This window comes from Phascolarctos cinereus, unplaced genomic scaffold, assembly GCF_003287225.1.
Source record: "Phascolarctos cinereus isolate Bilbo 61053 unplaced genomic scaffold, phaCin_HiC Scaffold_4;HRSCAF=312, whole genome shotgun sequence".
Taxonomy (NCBI): Eukaryota; Metazoa; Chordata; class Mammalia; order Diprotodontia; family Phascolarctidae; genus Phascolarctos; species Phascolarctos cinereus.
In genome coordinates, this window is record NW_027555847.1 from 5,606,676 (window position 1) to 5,633,628 (window position 26,953).

The 26,953-nt window shown below is 46.0% G+C and overlaps 1 protein-coding gene across 5 annotated transcripts in view; it reads right to left on the reverse strand.

The window, feature by feature from the left end:
- HECW1 (HECT, C2 and WW domain containing E3 ubiquitin protein ligase 1) overlaps positions 1–26,953 on the reverse strand; it is a 317,358-nt gene that overhangs the window by 18,267 nt on the left and 272,138 nt on the right. For all 5 annotated transcript variants that reach the window (XM_078152039.1, XM_020964420.2, XM_020964419.2 and 2 more), the window contains 8 exons: positions 24,557–24,640; positions 24,071–24,180; positions 20,759–20,879; positions 20,243–20,356; positions 19,481–19,633; positions 8,432–8,530; positions 7,491–7,620; positions 5,710–5,856 (listed from right to left, as the gene is read on the reverse strand). In XM_078152039.1, the coding sequence (XP_078008165.1) occupies positions 5,710–5,856; positions 7,491–7,620; positions 8,432–8,530; positions 19,481–19,633; positions 20,243–20,356; positions 20,759–20,879; positions 24,071–24,180; positions 24,557–24,640 (958 nt within the window). The remainder of the gene's footprint in view (positions 1–5,709; positions 5,857–7,490; positions 7,621–8,431; positions 8,531–19,480; positions 19,634–20,242; positions 20,357–20,758; positions 20,880–24,070; positions 24,181–24,556; positions 24,641–26,953) is intronic.

The window sequence follows — 26,953 nt, forward strand, 5'->3', positions numbered from 1 at the left end:
GTTCTTATCCCAGAAGCTGGGGTCTTTGGGTTTATCAAATAATAGATTACTATAGTCATTGACTACTGTGTCTTGCATATTTAACCTATTCCACTGATCCACCTCCCTATTTCTTAGCCAGTACCAAGCAGTTTTGATGATTGCTGCTTTATAATACAATTTAAGATCTGGAATTGCTAGGCCACCTTCCCCTGCATTTCTTTTCATTAGTTCCTTTGATATTCTGGACCTTTTGTTTTTCCAAATGAATCTTGTTATTATTTTTTCTAACTCTATAAAATAATTTTTTGGTAGTTTGATTGGTATGGCACTGAATAAGTAAATTAGCTTAGGTAGGATTGTCATTTTTATTATATTAGCTCGGCCTACCCATGAGCAACTGATGTTTTTCCAATTATTTAGATCTGATTTTATTTGTGTGAAAAGTGTTTTGTAATTGTGTTCATAGAGTTCCTGGGTTTGTTTCGGGAGGTAGACTCCTAAATATTTTATAATGTCTACAGTAAGTTTAAATGGGATTTCTCTTTCTATCTCTTGCTGTTGGGCTTTGTTGGTAATATATAGAAATGCTGATGATTTATGTGGGTTTATTTTATAGCCTGCAACTTTGCTAAAGTTGTTTATTATTTCAAGTAGTTTTTTACTTGATTCTCTAGGATTCTCTAAGTATATCATCATGTCATCTGCAAAGAGTGATAGCTTTGTTTCTTCTTTGCCTATTCTAATGCCTTCAATTTCTTTTTCTTCTCTTATTGCTAAAGCTAAGTTTCCAGTACAATATTGAATAACAGTGGTGATAATGGACATCCTTGTTTCACCCCGATCTTATTGGAAATGCTTCTAGCCTGTCCCCATTACATATAATGCTTGCTGAAGGTTTTAGATAATGCTATTTATTATTTTAAGGAAGACTCCATTTATACCTATGCTTTCTAGTGTTTTTAATAGGAATGGGTGTTGTATTTTATCAAAAGCTTTTTCTGCATCTATTGAGATGATCATGTGGTTTCTGTTGGTTTTGTTGTTGATATGCTCAATTGCTGATAGTTTTCCTAATATTGAACCAACCCTGCATTCCTGGTATAAATCCTACCTGGTCATAGTGTATTATTCTTGTGATAAGTTGCTGCAATCTATTTGCTAGTATTTTGTTTAAAATTTTTGCATCTATATTCATTAGAGAAATTGGTCTATAATTTTCTTTCTCTATTTTGACTCTTCCTGGTTTAGGTATCAACACCATATTTGTATCATAAAAAGAATTTGGTAAGACTCCTTCTTCACCTATTTTCCCAAATAGTCTATATAGTATTGGAATTAATTGTTCTTTAAATGTTTGATAGAATTCGCATGTAAATCCATCTGGCCCTGGAGATTTTTTCCTAGGGAGTTCATCAATGGCTTGTTCAATTTCTTTTTCTGAGATGGGGTTATTTAAGTATTTTACTTCCTCTTCTGTTAATCTGGGCAATTTATATTTTTGTAAATATGTATCCATTTCACTAAGATTGTCAAATTTGTTGGCATATAGTTGGGCAAAATAATTCCTAATTATTGTTTTAATTTCCTCTTCCTTGGTGGTAGCTTCACCCTTTTCATTCTTGATACTAGTAATTTGGTTTTCTTCTTTCTTTTTTTAAATTAAATTAACCAAAGGTTTATCTATTTTATTGGTTTTTTCATAAAACCAGCTCTTAGTTTTATTTATTAGTTCAATAGTTTTCTTAATTTCAATTTTTTAATTTTTCCTTTGGTTTTCAATATTTCTAATTTGGTGTTTAGTTGAGGATTTTTAATTGTTCTTTTTCTAGTTTTTTTAGTTGTATGCCCAATTCATTAATCTCCTCTTTTTCTATTTTATTTATGTAAGCATTTAGAGATATAAAACTTCCCCTAAGAACTGCTTTCACTGCATCCCATAGGTTTTGGTATGTTGTCTCATTATTGTCATTCTCTTGAATGAAATTATTGATTGTTTCTATGATTTGTTGTTTGACCCAATCATTTTTTAGGATTAGATTATTTAGTTTCCAATTATTTTTTAGTCTATCTTTCCATGGCCCTTTATTACATATAATTTTTATTGTCATGATCTGAAAAGGATGCATTTAATATTTCTGCCTTTCTGCATTGGATTGTGAGGTTTTTATGCCCTAGTACATGGTCAATTTTTGTGTATGTGCCATGTACTGCTGAGAAAAAAGTATATTCCTTTCTATCCCCATTCAGTTTTCTCCAGAGGTCTATCATACCTAACTTTTCTAATGTTCTATTCACCTCCTTAACTTCTTTCTTGTTTATTTTGTGGTTAGACTTATCTAGTGCAGAGAGGGGGAGGTTCAGGTCCCCACTAGTATAGTTTTGCTGTCTATTTCTTCCTGTAACTCCCTGAACTTCTCCTGTAAGAATTTGGATGCTATACCATTTGGTGCATATATGTTTAGTAATGATATTACTTCATTGTCTATGGTGCCTTTTAGCAGGATGTAGTTTCCTTCCTTATCTCTTTTGATTAGATCTATTTTTGCTTTTGCTTTGTCTGAGATCAGGATTGCTACCCCTGCTTTTTTTACTTCAGCTGAACATAATATATTCTGCTCCAGCCTTTTACCTTTACCCTGTATGTGTCACTCTTTTTCAAATGTGTTTCCTGTAAACAACATATTGTAGGATTATGGTTTTTAATCCATTCTGCAATCCATTTCTGTTTTATGGGAGAGTTCATCCCATTCACATTCACAGTTATGATTACTATCTGTGTCTTTTTCTCCATCCTTCCCCCCCTTTATGTTTTTCTTGCTCCTTTTTCCTTTCCCGCCTTCACTAGTGTTTTGCTTTTGACCACCGCCTCCTTCAGTCCCTCCCCCCTTTTATTATCCCTTTCCCTTTTCTTCCCCTTTACCCTTACTGCTACTTCCCTCCCTTTTATCTCCCCTCCCTTTTCTTTCCCCTTTTCCCTCCTACTGCCTATAGGGCAAGTTAGATTTCTATACCTAACTGATCGTGTTATGCCCTTCTTGAGCCAACTCTGATGAGAGTAAGGTTCAAACAATACTACCCCCTCCCTTCTTTCCCTCTGCTGTAATAGGACTTTGTGGCTTTTCCTGTAATGTAATTTACCCTTGTCTGCCTCCTCCTTTCTCAGTACATTTTCTAAGATCAGAGTGATCCACTTATTTGGATCCATTTAATCCACTTGATTAGATTTTTTTTTTGTCATTACCTCAAAGTCAACTAATATCCACCTTCTTTTGTATACTCCTTTAACATGGTGTAATAACAATACAGTTCTCAAGGGTTGCAAGTGTCATATTCTCTTATAGGGGTTTAATCAGCACCCCCCCCTTATTAACAGCATATTCTATCTTTCTGTTCCATTTACCTTTTTAAGTCCTTCTGGAGTCCTGTACTTGTAGATCAGATTTTCTGTTGAGCTCTGGTCTTTTTATCAGGAAAGTTTGGAAATCTCCTATTTTGTTGAATATCCACCTCCTCCCTTGAAAAATGATGCTTATTTCTGCTGGATAATTGATTCTTGGTGCATTCCAAGCTCCTTTGCCTTATGGAATATCATGTTCCACGCCCTGCGGTCTTTTAATGTAGAAGCTGCAAGGTCCTGTGTAATCCTGACTGTGGTTCCATGATATTTAAATTGTTTCTTTCTGGCTGCTTGCAGCACCTTCTCTTTCATCTGGTAATTTTGGAATTTTGCTATTATATTCCTTGGTGTTGTCAATTTGGGATCTCTTTCAGGTGGTGATTGGTGGATTCTTTCTATGGTTATTTTCCCTTCTGATCCTAGGACTTCTGGGCAGTTTTCCTTTATGATTTCCTGAAAGATACTGTCCAGGCTCTGTTTTGCGTCATGATTTTCAGGTAGTCCAATAATTTTTAAATTGTCTCTCCTGAGTCAGTTTTCCAGGTTGGTTGTTTTACTGATGAGGTATTTTATGTTTTCATCTATTTTTTTATTTTTTTTTGTTTCTGTTTGACTGATTCTTGCTCTCTCATAGAGACATTAGTTTCCATTTGTCCAATTCTAGTTTTTAACAGATTGTTTTCTTCTGTTAGTTTTTGTACTTCCTTCTTCAATTGGCCAATTGTGTTTTTTAGGGACTTGTTTTCTTCAGTGTATTTTTTTTCCAATTGGCCAATTGTATTTTTGAAGGACTCTTCTACCTCTCTCATTTGACTATTAAAATCCTTCTTGAGCTCTTCTAAGAAGGCTTTTTGGGCTTCAGACCAGTTCATATTCCCTTTTGTTGTTGCAGATGTGGGTTTGTTGACAATGTTGTTCTCTCTTCAGAATTTCTGTCTTGATCGTCACTCTTCTTGTAATATGAATCTATGGTATGTTTCTTTTTACTCATGGTGTTTCTTTATTCCCTGGCCTTTAATGAGATTGAGCTCTCCTGCTGGGAAACAGAGGGTATTGACCCAAGCTTCCTGTGTTGGGAGCCTAGGTCTTGGTCACTGGCTTTGTGTGCTGGGGCCTCTTATGTTGGTAATTAGAGGCTCTAGGGTTCTGGCAGCTTACCTCATGTTGGGCTGGAATTAGCAAGGCTGGGGCTTTTCTAGGTTGTCTGCTTTTCCTTTCCTTTAGCTTTCTTCAGCTCCTTTTAGATGGGTGCTGCAGGGTATTTATCTGCCTGGAGACCCCTGCAGTGTTGTCTCCCTCATTTCTGCTAATGCACTGGAAGATTCCTTTGCGGTAGAGTTCCGAGGCACCTGGTGATTTTCTAAGCTGGTTTCCACTGCTTCCCCCTGCCCTCACTGAGGCACACGGAGGTCCAGGTGTTGGTGTTTGCTGGTTCTACCACCTGGGCTTCAGGATTTCTTCACAATTGGAGGCTGCAGGGCTCCGACAACTCACCTCACCTGGTGTTGGGTTGGAACCAGCATGGCCGGGGCTTTAGGAAGCCTTTAGGTTGTTTTCTTCACCTCCTTTGAGATGAATGCCACAGGGTACTTATCTGCCTGGGGCCCCTGCACTGCTGCTCCCCATCTTTCTTCTAGCTCAGGTGTTTCAGGGTTTTTTTTCTGGGGTGATATTTTCTGGGTTTTCAGAGGTTGATAGGGGAGAGTGAGAGCAACAACCTTTTCACTCTACCATCTTGGCTCCCAGAAGGGGAACTCCACATGTTGTCTTTCTTGGCTGCCAACAGGTGGGCGTGTTGTCAGTTCTTCGGGAATATGCAGACTGTCCTCTTTGCTTTTGTTCATCTCTGGGAGGTGGATTTTCATCCTGCGTGACTCCACAGAGCCCTCCCCCAACCAAACACCTAGTAAAAGGACATGGCCAAGCCTGGCAGAAAGGTACCTGGGGCTGCTCCTTCAGCAAAGGAGGAGGAGGAAGAAGAGAAAGAGGAGGAAAAGGAAGAGGAGGAGGAGGAAGAAAAGGAAGACAAAGAGAAGAGGAAGAAGAGAGAGGAGAAAGGATGATAATGAGGAGGAGGAGGAAGAGAAAGATAAAGAAGGATGAGGAGGAGGAGGAAGAGGAGAAGGAAGGATGATGAAGAGGAGGAGGATGAAAAGAAGGATGAGGAGGAAAAGGAAGATGAGGAGGAGGAAGAGGAGAAGGGGATGAGGAGGATGAAGAAGAGAAAAGAAGAAGGGGAGAAGGAGAAGGATGAGAGGTAGGATGAAGGAGTAGGAGTAGAAGGAACAGGAAGAAGAGGAGGAGGAGAAAGAAGAAGCAGAGCAGCTTACTTCATAGAAGCCACGGACAAGTGCCTCTGTCTGCTGCACAACGCCACGCTCCACCCGCCACTTCACCATTCTCTCGATGTATTCCTTCTTGTTTTTTTCTGTCACCTGGGTATTCGCACCCCCAGATTTCAACTCTCTTTCTGTCACCTTCCAGGGAAAAAGAAAAGTAGGTTAAGGTTTCTTTCTTCTGCTCACCTCCCAGTTGGATGTGGGTTTCAAAAGTTTGCTTTTTTCTCCTGAGAAAAGATATAGAAAAGGTAAGCAAAATGGCTCTAGGTTCTGCCCCAGGACAGTACTGAGCATCTTCCTTTTCTTTCTTGAAGGTAGGGAGCACCTGGTCATTAGAAAACAATATCCTGGCCCTGGAATTAGGAGGACCTGAATTCAAGATTGAACTCAGAGACTTCCTAGCTGTGTGACCCTGGGCAAGTCACTTAATCCCAATTTCCTCAAAAACAAAACAAAACAAAACAAAACAAAATGAAACAAAACAAAGAAAAAAAGAAGGAAAGAAAGATAAAAACAACATCAAATGATGGGATCATAGATTTGGATCTAGAAAAGACCTTAGGAGCCACTAACTTTAACCTCCTCATTTTACAGATGAGGAAACTAATATACAGAGAGTTTGTTGTCCGAGGTCACTCAGGCAAGGAAGAAATGACTGAGCTGGGCTTTGAGCAGCCAAGGCCTCTGACTACAAAGCCAGGGGGTGTTCTGCGGGTGTCAGGTTAAACGTACTGGGGGATGCACTGCAGGGTCCAGTAGGGTGAAGGAAGCTCTTAGTGAGACCATTGGGGATGACATGAACGTGTTCAGGGCAGAAACCTTCTCAGCTGCTGTGGAAATCAGGGCCCTTTTCCTATTGACATTTGGGTGTTGGGCTCAGTTTCAGGAGCTCCTGATTCACAATATTTTCTGTCATTGGTGATAAAAGAGAGTTTCTTAGTACTTATTTTCCCTGCCCCACCCCTCCTTACCAAACTGCTGAATGGTCACTACCAAGCCCCTGGCCCAAGGGTAGGAAATGCCTATTTCAAACTATGGCTAACAATGAAAGTCACTTCTTTTAGGCTGAACAAACAGGAAATAATCTGAAGCTACACGACAGGGTTAATGTGGCCTCATCTACTCTAGGGAGAGCTAGGTTAGCAAACTTTAAAGCGCCCACTCTATAGAGGGTCAGGGATGGTCATTGTAGATGGGCAGTGATGCCCGGAGAATCATTTCTGTCTTTTCATTAAGTGCGCGGCCTGACAGCCCAGTGAGTGTACTTATTTTTCATGTACTTATTTTAAAAGAAGGTGTGCTGTTTGTTGGCCAGGAAAGGAAGGACTTTCCTTCCAAAAGGTGAAGCGTGTGGAGATGTGGTCACTGAGTGGAAGTGGAGTAGAAGGCAGGCCTTGTTGGATTAAAGCTGAATTCACGTGATGGGACAGACCCAGATGTGACTCGGGTCAGGAGAGCTGTGGACAGCTCTAACCTCCCAGAGAGGATGGAGAGAAAGTCCTCCTGGAGGGGGCTTGGGGGTGGGCTGCCGCCAGCAGTCTGGACTGTGTAAGCTGGAGTGGCTGGGATGAGGACACAGCATCCATCCTGGGCGTGAGGAAGGGGAGAGGGAAGGGAAGGGCTTTAAAAAGTGATCATTCTGATTGTGGTTGAGTTAATATTGAGGGCAGCGCCTTACTTGGGCGGGGGCACTTTGCTCCTCTCTGCTGGCAGACCAGAACAGCCCCCTGGTGCAGCCTTCGCTGCCCCAGCTCTCTGGCAGGGACACTGACCTGCCCAAACACCTCTTCGTTCACAGTGAAGGTGAGGTCCAAGATGTCCGTGATGTTGTTGTCCTTCATCCACTGCAGGCTCTGGTGGAACTCCTCATCCAGGTACTCCAGGTCGCTCAGGTCGCAGGGCCTGCAGGGAGGGGTCAGGAGGAGAGAGGCCGGGAGCACCAGGTGCAGCCATGGGCACGGCTGACGCATGTCAGCCTACCCTCGGAAACCCTTGGCTGAGCTCCCTCTAAACCTCCGGGGTCATAGATCATCGGAGCATGGGACATGGACATTTCAGGAGGCAGGGAAATCCCAGGGGAGGAAAGCCCCTCCACTCATACAGGTTGGCACCTTCACCGCAATGCATATAGAGGCCCTTCATAATAGCATATTTATTATCATCACTTTAGAATGGTTAAGTGACCTGCCCAATGTGATTCAGGGAAAGGCAGAGCTGGGATTGGAACTCAGGATCTTTTATCATTAGCCTGGATGCTCCTTGAGGGCAAGGGTCAGTTTTTTGCCTTTCTTTGTACCCTGAGTGTTGGGCACAGTGCCTGGCACATGGTAAGCACTTAATAAATGCTGATTGGCTTGACTTGGCTCAACTCTGACCCCAAATTCTCTGCTCTGTGTTAAAGAATTTAGCCCAGAAAACCCAAACATGGTGAACAGAGGAGACAAGTGCAGTCCCTAGCCAGCGGACAGGAAGACCGCCGTCATCCCCAGCCACAGACACTCAGCCCTCAAGCCTCTGTTGCTGACAGCTTGTCCTTTCTGGCTGAGAACTCCCAAGCATTTTGACTACAGTGACGGGCGCAGGGACTAGGGTGGCAAGATGAGGGTGGGTGGGAGGGTTCTGGACCCACCCAGACTTCAGAAAGCAAGCACCCAGCTGTCTGTCTCCTGCGGGGGATGGGGGTGCAAGGAGAAGACCGCAGAGACACACTCACAGCCGGAGCAGGGCCTTGTAGAAGGGCCTCGTGAAGAAGGCGTCCAGGAGGTACTGGTGGATGAGGGCGAGGCCCAGGATGCGGCCGCTGAAGCGAAACCTGTGGGGCACAGAACACGCGGAATGTGAGCAGCTTTGGATTCTCGAGGGGATGGCGGACGGGTCTGATCTACCCCTTGCTTCCCTTTTCTTTCTCTACTGGAATGTTCTGGATTGCTGGTTTGGGGCAGAAGCTCAGGCAGCTTCTCATCACCATCACCGACAAATACTTGCTGTGCGCAACATGCTTCATTGTTGTTGTCATTATTATTGTAGCTCCCATATCATGCTGAACTTCTACACGTGACCATAACCTCATCTCGGGCACCTATCTGTTAATCTTCTACACGTGACCATAACCTCATCTCGGGCACCTATCTGTTAATCTTCTACACGTGACCATAACCTCATCTCGGGCACCTATCTGTTAATCTCTTTGTAGCCCCTTTGCTTGGCAAAGTGCTTTAAGTATCATTCCAGCACAGCATCTTAGATTCAGAGCCACAGGGCACTTAGAGGCGATCCAGCCTCCCCATTTTACAGGTGAGTAAATGGGCACAAAAGAGGTTAAAACTCCTGCTCTAAGTCACACAGATGGTAAGTATCTGAGGCGGATTTGGACCCACCTCTTGCTGGCCAGTGGGTTCAACCACTATGGTGCCTACAGAGTCCAGAGTGCACCTACTGGCTGACATCTTCATTCCACCTTAGCCATCCACAGGGATGGTCACACACCAGTCTTGCTGTTACCCATGTCCCCATTAGAAACTAGGACATCCTCTTCTCTGACCATAACCTCCTCTTATTCGTCTCTGCCCCTGCCTCTCCCTTCTTCTCCCCCCCGCCTCAACTTGTTCTTTGCCCTCATTAAGACTTGCATTCCAGTTACCTATCAATACTCCTTGGGCCATTACCCCTGCCCTGACTTCCCACTCTTCTGTCTCCACCTTAACCCAGGAGTTAGCCATTTGAGCTCTGTGATGGTCCTGTCTCTGATCTTCTACAGATAAAACCTCATCCCCCTCTTCCACTCCTACTCATGAGCTGGTGAATGAAGCTGGGGGGGCTCATGCTGCCTGGGTCATGTCGTCCAACGCTGAAGTGGCCCCACTGCAGCATGGCAATCCTTTCAATCCTCCCTCATTGATTCCCCATTTCACTCCTCACTTAGAAGCCATTCCAAACATTCTTGTCCTTCCTGAAATGCATCCTCCATCTTGCCTCTTATTTTATTGGGAAACAAATGAGGCCATTCCATGAACTTCCTCCTCATCCATCCTTTTCATCTCAAAACCTCTTGATATCATCAGTCACTCTCTTCCTTTCCCCTAGCCTCTGGCAAAGAGCAGTCTTTCTTCTTGCCAAAGGCGATGCCTTTATGTACCCTTTATCCCATCCCCCTCCTCAACTGCCCTCTTTTCCCATTCTCAAATCCGTAAGATCTCCCTACTGACTAGTTCCTTTGTTGCTGGTTCTGAGCATGCCCCAGTCTTTTCATTGCTGGATCTAAGAGGGGAGCCTAATGAGACTTCCACAAAAGCTGAAAGTCTCAGAGATGCCTTAAGACGAGACAGTGAAAGTTCTGCAGATGGAAAAGGCAGGAGGCTGGCATACTTAAATTGCTAATGAAGAATACAATGACAAAGATTATGCCTCCAGGGGCAGACTTCATTCCCACCTTTTCTCAGATAGTGAAGAGGACTGAGCCAAAACTAGAAGACCTAAGGAACACTGACTGAGTGCTAGGGACTGCGTGAGTGAGGAAGAATTTGCCAAAAAGTCAAAGGGCCTGCTGACCTCTCTGAACAGAGCCCAGGAGCCCCCCAGCCTAGCCTGTGGCTGGAGGTAGAAAAGGACTGCAGATGCCCATTGAAGAGTGAGTCCAGACCCATCTGGTAGGGATGCCATCCTGAAAAGTCCAGGGGTGAAGTCACCTTCCTGGCTTGGGCAGGAAAGCTTGGTGAGGAGCCAGAAGAGCCACTGGGTGACCTACTTGACCAGCCCATCTTCAGATTGGCTCATCTTGTAAAGACACTGTGTGCTAAGCTACAAAGTGGTCTTCTTAAAGCTCAAGTCCGACCATGGTACCCCCTACTCAATGAACTCCGGTGAAGACTTGGGAGACTGAGGACTTGCTGGCACTTGCCTTAAGTCTGTCCCCACTCCAACCCATCCTTCATTTACCACCCAAGTGTTTTCCGTAAAGGGGGCAGGTCCAACCATGACAGTTGTCATGACTGACTCTGTGATCTCACTGGGGTTTTCTTGGCAAAGATATTGGAGTGGTTGGCCATTTCCTTCTCCAGCTCATTTTACAGTGAGGAAACTGACGCACATAGGGGTAAGTGACTTCCCCAGCTAGTAAGTGTCTGAGGATTTGAACTCATGAAGGTGAGCCTGCCTGACTCCAGGCCCACCACTTTATCTGCTGTGTCACCTGGCTGCTTCTGTTGCTTATCTCCAGTGTACATCCTGAACCATAGCTGTCGGCACATTGTCTCTGCTGTTAGACTGAGGGCAGGGACTGTGGTTTTGCCTTTCTCTGTATCCCCTGGGCTTCGCACAGTGCCTAGCACATAGTAGGCACTTCACAAATACTTACTGAGTGACTGAACAGCAGAGCAGCTTCCTGAGGACCCTCTAGAGACAGAGACTCTATAGTATCTGCCTTGGGAATTGTCTTGGTCATGCGTGTCCTCTCCAGATAGGCCTTCCTACCACGGTCCTTGAGTTTGTGCCCCTTCTTTCCCCCTTCCTGGCTCCTGACGTGCTTCTGGGAGCATGTCATTGTCCTTGCTCCATCGTTTGAGTAAATGCTTTTGCTACAGCACTAAGTCTGCTTAGTTGCCGGATTGAGGGCAGGCACACTGGTATGGACTCTTCAGGATAGCAGCCCAGAAAGTTACTGCTAGAACAGTTACTGCCCTGGGGCCCAATCCACATAGATAATGCGAGCTTTATCAGTGAGCTCTGAGCATGGCATTACATTAGCAAACTTTGGCTATCCCTACCATCCTTTCAAGATGTCCTGCAGCACTCCTCTCTTTCTCTCCCTTCCTCGCTTCTCACTCACTCCTACTTCTGCAATGCATCTGATCTCATCCTTCAATTGAAACTACTCTCTCTGCCTCAGGCACTTACTAGATGTGTGACCCTGGGCAAGTCACTTACCCTTCTCTGCCTCAGTTTCCTCATCTGTAAAATGAGCTGGAGAAGGAAATGGCAAACCACTCCATAATCTTTGCCAAGAAAGCCCCAAATGGGGTTATGAAGAGTTGGACATGACTGAAAATGACTGAACAATAACTCTGCCATTAGATTGTAAGCTCCTTGGAGGCAGGGACTGTCCTTTGCCTCTTTCTGTATCTCCAGCATTTAGGACAGTGCCTGACACATAGTAGGTTCTTAATACTTATTGAATTGAGTCGAATTGTAAGGGTCAATGGCTCTCTATTTGCTAACCTAGGCTCTAGCTTTCTCATCTGCACAATTATGGCCAACCCCTTCATGCGCTAGGTCAAGGTGCCCTACAGGTAGGAAGCATCTCAGGAGGAGTTTAATGGAGGTCCTCTGACCTCTTAGCCCAGGCTTGTTCTAGTGCACCATACTGCTTCCCTGGCAGGGGCCTCAGAGGAAGAGGAAGATGTCCCAGAAGGCAGAGATGTGGAGAAGGGCATGGGGGCCACCAGCCTGTGTGAGTGAGCAGAGGAGGGGGACAAACTGGAGGGTGGCCTTGGGGAAGCGGCCTGGAAAATCCTGAGAAAGAAGCTCCCTGCCCACAGTAAATGCCCAAAAGGGCCCACTTAAAAGCCTTCCTAGTAGCAAAACCCTCCAGGGTGAGAGCAGGGCAGCCAAGTTTCTCCAGCTGCAGATAAAATTCAGGAGCTCCTGGGACTCCACCCAGCTCCTTGGAGAGAAAGTACAGGCTTGGCTTTGGAATGCAGATCACTGCCTTTGCTGCTGCGGTTGCTACAGCCGGCTCTGTCTCAGTGCCAGACAAATCACAGGCTGGAGCCTCTCCTTGCTCCTGATTGCCTGTTCTCCCTAGCAGTCAACCCAACGCTCTCTGCATGGAGTGCAGACAGCCCCAGCTCCTCCAGCCTTAGGTGGCTGATCCCACCGCTGATGGCTGGACATCTGAGCCTGCTCTGCTCTGGACTTTATCTCAGGCCCATCTGGCTTGCCTGCATTTCCGTAGGATTACTAAGTCATTTCTACCCAGCCAACAACGGAGGTCATCTCCATCTGAGTTCCTGAGGCCTTTGATCACAAAGGGTCAAATCCCAGGCTCTCAGAGTTGGAAGGGGGCTCAGAAGTCATGTCTTCCTGTCTGACCCCCACCACCAACTGTCTCTACCACATCCCTTCTCTTTCTCCTGAAACCTCTCTAAGAGATGTCTTCATCACTAAATCCAATGCTGCCCTTTCCATCTTCATCATCCAAGGGTCCATAGCCAGGGATTACAGAGAAGGAGCACAGATTTGGTATTTGGACACTGATGGGTTTGAATTTTGAGCAGTCATGGATTTGGGCCTACATCAATCAATAAACAAATAAAAATAAAAATAAATAAATAAATAAATTAATTAATAAAGCAGCAGAAGCTTAATTAAGGCAGACTTTGCAGATGGGTTTTAAAGAGGATTCCCTAAGTCTATTTTAACCAAGCAGAGACAATGGACAGAAATTCTCCACGGCCTCAGAGTATGCAAGTCTAATCTTTTCTCCTTGCAGGGCACAGGACAGAGGATGCTTCCATTCCCCTGTCCTTATTTTACAGATAAGGAGACTGAGGCCCATTTGGGGGCTGGTGTTTGCCTAAAGTCACATAGGTAGGAAGTAACAGCGGTTGGCCCTTGGATGGAAGATTCAGCTGTTCACACAGAGAGCTATGGAAGTGGCAGCCATGCCCAGGCCTCCCAGCTGAGCCTGAGGGCATCCTGCCTTGGCTCATCTGCCAAGGCTCTCCTCAGGTGCCTCACTGTGGCATGGGGTGACCCCGAGTTCTCCATGGCTATAGGAATGGGGCACAAGCTTTGACAGGGCTGACCAAATAATAGCCTTTAGGCAAATGCCCAGCAACAGCCTGGGGTGAGGCTGGGGCCCAGTCTGAGCTCAGACCTTCCCATCACCAGGAGGTCAGTCACCAGGCAATGAATTATTTTCGCTTCAGCAGCTCATGAAGACTGTCTGCAAAAATATGTGATCTGTATGGGTGGAAGGATCATACATACCAGGGAAGTCCTGGGTCTTTGAATTATTAAACTATTCTAGGGATTCTCAGGGGGGGAAAATGCCCCAACAGAAAGGTCTGTTCTTCGTATAGACTGTGTATTACAATGAATACAGTACTCAACTCAAAAGTGAGGCAGACCTCAGTTCGAATCCGACCTCTGTTCCATGTGACACAAGTCACTGCCACTCTCTGGGCCTCAGTTTCCCCATTTGTAAAATGAATATGTCAGACTAAAAAGCCTCTTAGTTCCCTCCCAGTTCTGGATGACTGACCTGATGCTCTTTCTCTTGACCTAAAAATGACCACTGGGTATGTATGGGGGGACAGCTGACTTTCCTCTGCTGTGATTCCAACTATGAGACTTGTAGGTGTAGTGGGATGAAAAACTTGGAGGGACAGCAGCATCCTGGGTCAGTGGGGAGGGATGCCAAGGCTTTGGGCAAGTCCAGCCTCTCTGCTCCATCTTCCACCCACTACAAGGCGCTATTGACCCTGGAGGTTGGTGCCCACCTCACGACGAAGGAAGAGAGTCATATAAGAACAATGAGGCTTCAGAGAGGAAAAGCCTGGTGTAACCGCCGAGACCTCTCCTAACTCTGATTAAGTACAAATAATGAGCCTCCCCAGCTCAGGTGTTGGGACACATGGACCACTTAGAAGCCTCAGGACCAATGGGTTGTCCCAGATAGTTCAGGTTTGCTTCTCTTCTGTACCGCTACTTTCTTGGAATCTTGGAATCTGAGTGGGAAAGGACTATGGGGGCATCTAATGTGCCCCAACCTGGAGCAGAAATCACCTCCCCAGCACCCCTCAGGGTGGGTATCTAGCCATGCCTGAAGACCTTCTGGGATGGGGAACGCAAGACTCCCTGGGGACGGCTCTTTGTCCTGACCTCAGACCCAAGTCTGCCTCTCTGTCATGTACCCCCACTGTACCTGGCTCTGCTTTGGGCTTCTTGTTGGGTCTGTTTTGTACTCCCAAGCATGGAGAAGCCTCAGAAGAGGATGTGAAACAAACACATCCCTGTTCCAGATGGGAGCCATCTAGCCCAGGTACCTCCAACACTTCCTTTGTCCTGGTGGCAGCCAGCTGGAGGCTCCTAGGGTCTGGTTTTCTAAGGCACAGCGAATCAACTGAATGTTTGGGCTGAGGTGCCCTGTCCACCTGGGCTGACGGGCTCCGTGTGATGACCTTTCCTCAGTTTCTATGTCAGACTAGACAAGCTCCTTCTTGTGCTAAATTCAAGGGTCCCATGATGATGTCATCCTTAGTTACTGAGGTTCCCCAGGTCTCTGTTTAATCATCTATACAATGAGAGGCTTGGACAAGCTTATCCCAGAAGTGACTTCCAGCTCTCTGATATCAGGAGTTTATGGTCCCTTGGGAGTGGGAGAGGGGAGTAGTGAAGATGGTGTAAAGAACTGGGGGGCTGCTCCCTGGTCTAGTCCTAAAATGTCCAAGTGATACTTCTCAGGAGACAGGCAGTATTGCTATGGAAACAGAGGTGTCAGAATCCTGAGAGCATGGTAGCATCAGCACCCGCTAACATCTCCTCGGAGCTCCAGGCACAGGTCACTCGCTCACTGGGACGTCGTCCTTGCTGTCCTCCCTCCCTCTGACTCTGACACTGAGGTGAGGAAGAGGACTAAATGTCCAGTCCTCCTCTATCACCTCTCTGCAAGCCGGCTTCCAGCCTCATCATTCAACTGAGACTTTGCTCCAGAGTTACCTCCTTGACTTCTGCAGCATTTGACCCTCTCAGTCATCCTCTCAGAGATTTTGTGAGCCTGCTCTCTCCTGGTTCTCCTCCTACGTGTCTGGCCACTCCTTCTCAGAATGCTCCCCTGAGTCAGCATCCATGTCATGTTCCCTCACTGTGGAGGCCCCCAGGTTCTGCCCTCCTTCTTCTATTTTCTCTCTAGAAGCCTTCACATTGGCTGCTGTGTGTTTAGTTGTATTCTCTGTGCAGATGCCTCCCAGATCTCCATAGCCAGCCCTAGTCTCTCTACTGAGCTTCAGGCTTGCATCACCAACTGCCTCTTGGACACTCCCACCTGAATGTCTAGGGGCATCTTAACCAAACGTCCAAAAGAGAACTTTCCTCCAAAACGTCCCCCCTTACTACAAGGAGTCTGCCATCGACTCTGTTGCCTAGGTTGGTAGCTTTGGCTTCACCCTAGACTCTTAACTGCCCTTCACTCTGCATGTCTGTTCGGTTGCCAAATCTTACCAGTTTTATCTCTGCAGCACCTCTCACATGCATCCCTTCTGCCCATTCCCCCAGGCCCTCAGCCCCCAAATCCAGGCTTCCATCACCTCTCATGGAAATGCTCTTCCTCCTCCCCTCAGCCTCAGAATCTCTGATTTCCTTCAAAGATCAGCTCAAGTAGGGCACATAGCCTTTCCTGACATTGATGGTTCCTTCTCTCCCCCTTTCCCCCAGCAGTGTCTGCTCTGCATGTGCCATACATATTACACACATGTAGACATATACATGCTACACAGACAGGTACACATATGTGTATGTACACATTCTTGTGGGTGCTGTCTCCTCCCCTCCATTAGAATGCAGGCTTCTTGAGGGAAGCTACTCATTCATCTTTTCCACCTTCATATCCCCAGCAGCACCAAGCATAGCATCTAACACACAGAGGAGCTGCCTAAGTGCTCACTAATTGAGCCCAGACTTCACAGTGTCCAGGAAGTCTACAGGAAAGACTGCCAGTTAGCAGAGGGCACCTGGCAAAGGTCATTTCACAGCGTCAGAGCTGGAAAAGCCCTAGTTATCAGCTCAGTGGATGAGGAGGGGGAAGCACAGACAGGGAAAGAGTCTTGCCAGACATCACCAAGGCCATGAGGAGCAGAGTTGGGATTCAGTCCCACTTCCTTTGGCTTGAAACACAGCCCTCTTTCCCTAGGGGAACAGAGTTCCTTGTCTGCATCCTTTTATGTTGGAAGTTCACTCTTTAATGGGGACCCATCTTTTTTTGTTCTTTTTAAAATGAAAAACAAAAACAAACCCCATTCTATTAATGATCTGCTCACTGCACTAAAGTCACTTTCCAATGCTCCTTCTCCCCCACAGAAACCTCCCTATAATGAAGAAAGTCAACAGAGCCAATTCAGCCAACCCTAGAACCACATGAGGAATGTAGAGTGTTCTGAGCCTCTATGGGGGGGCAGTATGGACATATGACCAGATCTCTGGAACCCAGAATGTTTGTTCTGCTGATATCACTGGGGAGCGTGAATCTCAGAGCACCTCAGGCTCCAAGTGTGGGTACCTCAGAAGGCTAAGGGGAGACATGGCGGGTCCAAGCACAGTGCAGCCCCTTTTCAATAATGATCTGGGTTCAAGGCATGGCAGAAGGAAGAAAACCAGAGAAGTATGACCAGAAAAGAGCATAGGGTGGAAACACAGCAATAGATGTGCCTCACAGGCACCTCAAAAACATACAAGAACCCAAAAGGAGTCCAATATCGAATGGGTCCTCTGGGAAGGATCTGTGGAAATGTGTGGACAAGGGGCCCAGAGGCAGTGAGGTTTAGTCAATAGAACACTGGACGTTGAATCAGAAAGATCCGGGTTCACATCCCGTTCCAGGCACTTACTAGCAGTGCGACCATGGGTAAGATGCCCATCTCTCTGGGCCTCAGTTTTCCCATCCGTAAAATTAAGGGGTTTCATTCAGTGACCTCTCACTTCCCATCCACCTCTGCTCCATGATCCTATGGGCCCACGTGCATACTCACAACATGCACCCAGACACTGGTAAGTGAAAACCAAGCATGGCGCCCACTGGAAGATTCTAAGGAATGGCCTAAATGTCAAGCATTGCTTTGGTATGTTCAGCCAGGATGGGGAATGCCTGCTGTAAAGAGACTTGAAACAGCAGTCCTCAAAGAAGTAGAGGAAGACCGGGGCTTGAAGGGAAATCAGCAATTTCTTAGATTCTTGATGAGTCTTTCCCAGATTTGGCACCATCCTCAGGAGAACAGGTGAAAGTAGGCTGTAAGCACTGGCAGCCATTGGCTCAGGTCTTTTTGTGGAGCTTATGAGATTCTAGAAGCCCCACTTACTAAGGGTGCCATGATATTCCACTGGGAAAAGACCATTTTCATTTTAGGAAGACATATAGTCAAACAATGAAATGTCCTGTCCATAGGACCCAATGATCTTTTCCAGAGGAAAATCATGGTATCATTAGTAAGGCATGAAAATAACATCTTCACTAATGCTGATGTTGTCATGAATTAATCCCCATTTCTTACCCATCTTTGACATAGGAAGGCAGCAGGTGGCACTGTCTAAATATGTTGGATAAGGAAACTGAGGCACAGAGCAGCAAGTTGACATGTTTAATAGTCTCTCAATCTAGTCATGGAGCCACAGAATCTCAGAATTGTGGGGAATCTCATTGACCATCAGTTCCAACCATACCCCAACAAGATTCCTCTCTGCCTCATTCCAGGCTAATCCAGCCTTCAGCTGAAGATCTCTGAGGAGGAGGAGCCCAATAGGGATCCTGCAACTTCAGTGATTAAGAAGTTTTTCCTTAAATCCAAATTCCCACATCTCCTACTTTGAAAATTCCACTTATCACTCCTGATTCTGCCCTCTGGGGCAAAGATTAACAAGCTCATCCTTCCATCCTTTAAATACCCCAAGGCCACCACCAGGTCTTGGGAAAGTCTCCTTTTCTTCAGGCCAAACCTTACCCTAGGCCTCCAACACTGTATGATTTCCCATTAGACTGAAATAAAAAGTCTCACAGTCCCATGGGGTGAAAGTCCTATCAATGTCTCATCAATGGATAGGAGAATAAATCATAACCTTAAATAACTTTGAGAGGCGACCTGGTGGAGTTCAGTGGTGTCAAGCTCAGAGGGGCTTGATATGTACTGAAGGATCCCTGCAGGCTGCCTACTGACTTAGTCTTAAAATGTAATATTATCTATGCTTTATTGTAGTTGTATTTATTTTTGTTAAATATTTCCCAATTACATTTTAATCTGGTTACGCCACCTTTAGGAGTATTGTGGCCCAAATGTGGCCCATAGTCAATAGAGCACAGGATTTTGAGTCAGGAAGAGCTGAATTCCAATCCCACCTCAGACACTTGCTAGATATGTGACTGACCTGGTGGAAATTCTCTGAGTCTCAGTTTCCTTATTTGTAAAATGAGGAAGTCAAACTCTATAGCCTCTAAGGGCCCTTCCAGCTCCCCATCTAAGGTCTTAGACACTCCTAAACCTTCTGTTATTCAGTGGGGGGGTTCCCTCTGATGGACTGGAAGACAACATTCACACCATCCCTGGAGTACTGCCCTCCAACAAATAGGCTGACCCTGCCTGCTGGTGAGCAAGGATGCCGCCCTTCAGACCACCCCAAAGCCCAGCCACACGGCTCCGGTTTCTCAGAGGCAACTTCTGCTCAGTGTGCTGGGGTCTGGGGGTCTGTGGGGACCTAGGGGGCTGTTTCTCCCCTTCTTGTTCTGTCTCGGGGCCAAGCAGAACAGGATCCCCCTTCACATGGCAGCCCAAATGCTTAGACAGTTAGCCTACCCTGCTGACTTTGCTCTTCTTCAGAGCCTTCAGAAGCCCTGCTCATCTCGTATGACTTTGGCACCCTTCCTCCTGCACCCTCCATAATGATAGCCAAGAGCCCCACCCTCCCAACAGCCCCCTCACAATTATCTCACTGGTGTCTCCCTCCCCCCATCCCCACCCAAATGACATGTAAACATAAAGGGACAGCAAGAGGGAGACTGTACCATTCAAGGTGATTTTCCACAAAGGCGGACATGGGACTGATCTGGACTGTATATGTGTCATTAGCGGAATACTCGAAGAGGCCGTAATATGGGTTGAAAAGCTCCTGGGACAGAAGGAAGAAGAACTCTCTCGAGGGTCCGCTGTAGTCTAGGCTGGAACAGAAGAAGAAGCAGGCTCATTCTCGCGGCTCGCCCTGGAAACTACACTTCTCAGGGTCTGGGGTGCTCTATCACTTTTGTTTCTCCTGATTTCTGAAAGCAGAAAACATGGTGGCCGTAGCCTTGTTCTTTGAGTCTGAAGGGGGTGGATTCATACTTAGCATCCCATGAAGGGCTCCAGCATTGGGGATATTCCCCTATGCTGGATGGGGAGAGGAGGAGGAGGCTCCTCCACCTTGACATTCATTCTTTCAGAGCCCAAAGATGTCAAAGAGGAACCTGGGAATTTGGAAGAACACATCCTCCAAAAACATTCATGGTTTCCTCAGAGTGGGTAGTCCCTCCCCCGATGGATATGGCAGCCTTTCCTTGTCTTAGCACCCAATAGCCAACCTCCTTGTGGAGAGCCTGGCTGGTCCTTGACCAAGAGACACGTGGTCCATACATGACATGGCACCTTTTCAGCTTGGTGGGGCCCACCTGAGCTTGGGTGCCCCTGGTTTCAGCCTGAAGAGCTCCTAATTCAACTGCCTGTTGTCCTCAGGGTCCCCAAGCCCTGTTCTGCCCCCATGCTGGGCTCAGGACCAATGGCTAGCATCATACCCCTCCTCCCCAACAAACGTGATGTAGAGTTTGTTCCGCTGGAGTTCTTTACGGGAATAGGCCATCACTTGGTTGAAGGTTCCTTCCAGCAAGTGGTCTCGCCGTATAATGAGCCTGGGAAAGACACAGAAACGACTGGTGGAGGAGCCATTGGAAGGCAGGATATCACCCAGAGGATATCTAGGCTTTCATGCTCACTATCCTCCCTCCTCCCTCAAGTCAAGTCAATAAGCATTTATTAGGGGCTTACTATGTACCTTCTTTCTCCTGCATTTATTAGGTGCTTACTATGTACCCGCTCCCACTTTCCCGCCTCCTTTTCGTAAGTTGTTTCCCCCAATAGATTGTGAGCTCTTTGAGGGCAGGGACTGGCTTTTTCTTATTTCTGTCCTGAGCATTTAGCACAGTGCCTGGCACGTAGTAGGTACTTCATAAATATTTAATGAATTGAAAATTGAATTATCTGTGAGGTCTGCAGTGCTTTTGGATGCAGATGGCAGGCACTTGGACACTCACTTTATTTTCCCTGGACCCTGCCCAAATCCTTTGGCTTCAAGTTTTCGGTAAAAATTTCTGAGCTTGGCTTCAAAGTCTCTCCTGTAGGGTGATGGAGCTCTCACGCTGGCTCTCTGCAAGCCTATGGGAGAAAAACAGAGGGTGTTTAAGATATATTTTTGAAGGAAAAAGTCTTTAAGATGTTATTTAGGCATTTTTTTACTATAGTCATCCGTCGTAGAACCCTTCTGTCTAACAAAGAACACCACTTCAGCCAAGCAAAACAGGGACTCGGTTTGCCAGTGTGGACATCATTCTACACCCGTTGTCCTCACCTCTCTGCAGAGAGGAGGGAAGCTCTGTCTTTGGCAGAGGGGGATTGGGAGGAGGCACATATTTCAGTTGGACCATGAAAGTTGTTTTGAAGTATGTGGAGGCTTGCCTTGTGGTTGAGTCATTTGTTTCATTGGACCCCAGAGGGTCCAGATTCAGAAGAAGCAGATGTCACAAAGAGGCACATTTGGGCTTGACAGTGAGAAAACTCCCCAACCATTAGAATTATCCATTAGGGAACAGGCTGCCTGGGAAGGTGATAGGTTCCCCCTCATGGGAGGTCTTTGGATAGAGGCTGGAAGACCACGGATAGGATATGTTGTAGCAGGGCCTTCTTTGGGGTATGTATTGGATTAGAGGCCTCGTGGGGTTCCTCCCATCTCTGAAAGCCTGTGATTCTGTGACTCTCTTCATTATATGTGATAAACACATGCTGATACAACCAACATGAGCCACCCACTGACTCGGAAGAATAGTCAAGGTCACTTTACTAAAGTGGAAAAATGAGTTATAATAGAGAAAAAAGCATCCGGGAAAATGTCTTCTAAAGTTGTTAGCAGCCTTTGTCATCACAGTGTTCACCTCCCAATTCAAGGGAAAGTAAGAAATGACAAATATAAAAAAATTCAGAGATGTAGTATAATAATAATAACAAATAATTATACAGCACTTTCATTTTTGCAAATTTTTTTTTAATAAATATTATCTCATTTTATTCTCATAATAACCTAGGATCATATAGCTGGTAAGTGTTTGAGGCTGGATTTGAAACCAAATCTTCCTGACTCCAGGCCTAGCCACTCTGTATGTGCCACCAGCTGAGAAAACTGATGTGAATGGTTATGGAGTTAAATATACAGAACTAGGAAAACAATATACACACTGATTATAACCACAAATAACAAAACCCTGAAGTCGAATGGTGTACAATTAGAGTAACTGAGCTGGGCCCTGGGAAAGAGGTAAGACAGTGCATCACTCTCTCTTCTCTGCAGAAGTGGTGGGCTGTAGGGGTAGAGTACTGTGTACCTGGGCAGGGAGGGAGGGGAAAGAGCTTTCGGAAATGGAGGTGATGGGAAAACAAGAGATAGAAATACAGCTTTTCTTTAAAAATTCCATGGAAAGAGGAAAATGGCTGCAGGACAAATCCTGCCAGTTCTAGCAAGCTACTCAGAGAAAACAGGTTAGGTATGCCTCCTTTTCAGCTGCATTTGAGCCTCTGCCCACCTTCTCTCTCCTGTCTCAGCTTTCCTAACACAGATTCCTCCTCTGACTGTTCCTTCTCAGTCTCCTTTGCTGGTTCATCATCTGCATAAAATCTCTTAATTACGTGTTACCCAAGACTCTGTCCTAGGCTCCTAATCCCCTCTCCACTCACTATTATGGTGATCCGATCATCTCTCATGGGTTTAATTACCATCTCTGTGCAGATGATTTCGAGATCTACATATCGAGATATATCTATATACCCTCAGCTTCAGTCCTCCGTCACTAGTTGCCTGTTGGACATTTTAAATGTCCCAGAGTCATCTTGAACTCGACCTGTCCAAAACCAAACTCTGAGAGCCGACTCCAACCCTCGTGTGGGAACGGAGTTGAGCATTGAATAGTACGTTCGTACTACGTAAACAAGGAACCCAGTGCTGGCTTATAAATGCATTCCATGGCATCAACAAATTGACTTAGCAGGTGCACTGGGGACAGCCACTCTCCCACCCACCCTCCGCCCAGCAAACACCCCGTCAGAAGCTGCATTGTCAATCAGTATTGGTATGTAGGGTCCCTGCCCAGAGAATCAGGTCTGTCCCTGGCACTAGCTGGGCCGCCGGATATAAATCACATTCTCCGTGTCTCTGTATCCCAATCTGTAAATGGGGGAAAAAACATACCTGTAGCACCTCTCTTATAGGTTGTGAGGCTACTGTGAGGGTCCCGTGAGATGTCTGTATTTTTTTTTTATCTCATCATTTCCTGCATGAGCCCCTTAACTGCTCACGAATCCCCTCTAAAACATTGCGTATTTATTCTGTACGTACTTATATGCGTCCTTGTTGTCTCCTCCATTAGAATGTAAACTCCTTATGAACCGTGGCTTCCTTCACTATCTTGTGACTGGCACATAAGACCTCCTTCATGAATATTTACCTGTGGGCTGGTTGATTAACTAATTGAACTATAGTGATGGGGAAGCAATGACCTCCAGAAGCAATCTCTTCTTTGGGGACAGTTTCAATTGTTCAGAGGGATGCTTATCCTTGAGCCCTGCCCCACTGCTCCTTGTTCAGCTCTCTGGGGCCAAGTCAAGTCTTTCTGATCCCTTTTCTTTTTTACCATTCTTTTTTTTTTAATTTTAATTTTTTAGGCAATTGGTGTTAAGTGACTTGCCCAGGGTCACACAGCTATTACGTGTCAAGTGTTTGGTCTGAGGCTGGATTTGAACTCAGGTCCTCCTGACTTCAGGGCCGGTGCTCTATCCACTGTGCCACCCAGCTGCCCCTACTGATACCTTTTCTTTATGACAACTCATTAAATGCTTGGGGACACCCATCGTGTGCCTCCCTTCTCAATGCTAGGCTTTCCTCAATGTCTTCACCAAATCTTTGTATTGGTGGAGGGCTAGGTGACCCTTTGCCATCTTAGTCGCCCCCTTAGGGGTCTACTTGACAACATTCTTCCTCAAAGGGGGTGCCCAGCGCCGAACTCCACCCTCCAGACAGGGTCTGACCAGGGCAGAGGACGGGGAGCCATTACCCTGCTCACTTTGGGCTGTACTCATGCGGCTCAGGCCCATTGGCTCTTTGGGCGATTACAAAGCCTTTGTCAGTTACAATGCCTGGATTTCTTCCCTGATGGATGCAACTCTGTCACTCATGGATCGCTATATGTCATGCCTTTGGACCAGGAATCAGCAGACTCATTTCCTGGTATTCATTAGCCCATCTCCCAGCTTTGTCAAGCTTCTGGAGAGGCACAGAGAGGGGATGAGACTCCCAAACTCACCTGGAGAGTTCTGGGGTGATGAGCAGGGGGAACACCGTGGGGAAAAGCTGTAGCCAGGGTGGAAGGCTGCCTGCAGGGGGACGTAGGACATGATCTCCTCTTCAAAGAGGCTGCAAAGCAAAGAAAGTTCAGGTCTTTCTATCATGGGCCGCTTGGCACTGGTGGGAATGATGAGGCAAGAGCCCATCATAATTAGTGCCATCTGATCAAGGCAGTGTATAATAGCCACAGGTATTTCCAAACCCTCCTTGCCAGGATCTCAGAACCTGAGGAACGCTAAGCACTAATTAAAGCTCCCACAAAATTCCCACCAGATGCTGTCGCTCAGTAATTTCTAAACTTTGGCTTTGAAGAAAACTCAGAACAGAGAAAGAGAAGGGCCTAGGCTGGACCTCAATCTTTAGTCCCCTTCCAGGCACCAGCTCCATGGGAGGGGGACCGTCCCCTGTATCCATCAACTCTGGTCCATGATCCAGGGATCCTTACCTTAGCAGGATGACTAAATCCGCATCGCAGGATAGCTTTTCAAGCCCATGGGTGCCCTCTGTGCGGATATAATGGATCTTCTCCCTGCAGCATTAGACACAGGAAAGAAATGTTCTATCTTAGAACCCAACGAGTGAATCCCCCTTTGGTGGCCCTCCTCCTGTTCCTTCTTCCCAGTGCAGCTCGACAATCCATAGCCTCATACCCAATTTGTTTTCTAGTTAGTGAAGACAGTTCTATGTCAAACAACCTACCAGGGCTTAAGAACCTTCTAGTCTCCTCATCATAAGATATATTTATTTTAAAAATACATTTTTATTGATGTCATATTTTTATACCACTTACATTTCCATATGTGTGTGTAGATATATATTTATATACATCCATCCATTTATCCATCCATATCCATCCATCCATCTATCTATCTATCTATCTATCTATCTATCTATCTATCTCCCTCATTAATAATTCCATTAGGATGTGAGCTGATTAAGGGTAATACCTGGTACATAGAAAGTGATTAAAAATGCTCATGGACTGGCAAACTTATTAGGAGATACAACATGTACTTATATATATTTATACAAAAGAAATATTTGTTACTGTCACCTGATAATGAAGAATAAAAAAGAGCAGAAAATACAGCTCGGAAAAAGTAATGAAGTTAACAAAAGAGTCTGAACTTCTATTCGGGGTTCTAAAGCCATAGGACACCCTTCTCCACTTGCACAGAAGTGGCAGGAGGTGCTGCAGACATTGGTTTTTAATTAAGAAGCCGCCCACTGTTTGCCTCTCAGGTGTCTCCTAATTAGAACACAGCATTCATAGCACCTTTCTCTGAGGCCTCTCAAAGCACTTTTTTTTCCTCTGAAAGCTGGGCATATAAGATGAGATTTCAGATCACAGAATCTTGGGTTGGGAGCTGGAGGACCTCAGAGACCATTCAGTCTAATCCTCTCACTTTACAGGTAAAGAATCTGGGGTCCAAAGAGCAATAGTGATTTACTCTGGGTCACATTGGTAATTTGGAAGAGCCAGGATCTGGTAACTCCAAGTTCATCATTATAGTTTTCACTTTTTTTCCCCCGCTGCTCTCTCTGAGGTTGCTTCCAACTCCAAAGTTTTTTTCTTTATTCTGGAGCAGTAAACACATTTGGTCAAGACAGGGATGCTGGACCCCTCTACCATGGAGCCCAAAGAGAGCTGATCTCCTGGGAAAGAGAACTGGTCCCACCTGCTGGCAGGTCAGGGGTACTACAGGTAGGAAGACAGGCTGGTCAAGACCCCAGGCAGAGGACAGCTGGTGATAGCTACTAAGGAACATGGGAGATGGGGACTGAAGTGGAGAAAAGTGGGAGTGTTAACCATAATAGGGGGCAGGGAGCATGACTTCCTGCTCTGGAGCCGCTGTAATTGTGAGCTGAGCAGCGTTAAACAGACAGGCAGCCAGAGGGATTGTAGAAGGTAGCGCTGACATGAAGTGACAAGCCATCCTTGCTGGTGCCATAACCAGGGCAAGTGCTGCAAGGATCTGGGAGTGCATCTACCCTGGTGCAGGGGACTGGGGGGGGCACTAGAGTTTTCTATACCCACTGTGAGACTTGTGTTTTCAATGGTGTTGGTTCAACCTATCCATGAAACTTCTCAAGGGGGTCTACCTAACATTGTATTCCTATTTTAATAAGCCTTTTGAACCTTTGAACTTGTGAGGGAGGCTAATGACCACATTCTCCAGGATGTGGGGTATCCTTCAATACAGTCACCAGAGTATTTGGGTGGGTTGGTGAAGGGAGAAGTCCTTTGTGGTGACCTTCATGGAACACTGGCCCTCTGACCCAAGGGTTACCATCTGCCTTTGGTGCTGCCTGCGTACCTCTGGGACAGAGGGAGTTTTCCCTACACCTGATTACTGTATGATAATGGTGTGTAACATTTTATTGATGTTTAATTCTGTCTCTGAGGTTGATTCTAAGATACCTCTGCCCTCCCCAGCCCCTCTCCCCTTGTCCTGGGAAGAGCGGTATACAATCAGATTTGATGAGGTTCCTCTATGATCAGGTCCATGTTTAATACCATCCGATCTCAATCTATGAAAGAAAGCCATAAAACCATAGAGCTAGATGGTCAGCTGCTCTAGCCCTCTTATTTACAGAGGATGAAACTGAGGGCCAGAGAGGATTACAGAATCTCTGAGCTGAGAGGGACCTCGAAGGCATAGAGTGTAACCCATACTGGGATGGAAGTCCCCTCTAACAAGTGGTCATCCAGACTTCTTCTTTAAAAATATAGATTACTGATATCTTTTTTGTCACTCAGTATCCTCTTGAAGACCTTCAGGAGGGGGAACCCACCACTGGCAGAGGCTGCCCATCCCACTTAGGGGCAGCTCTCACTGTT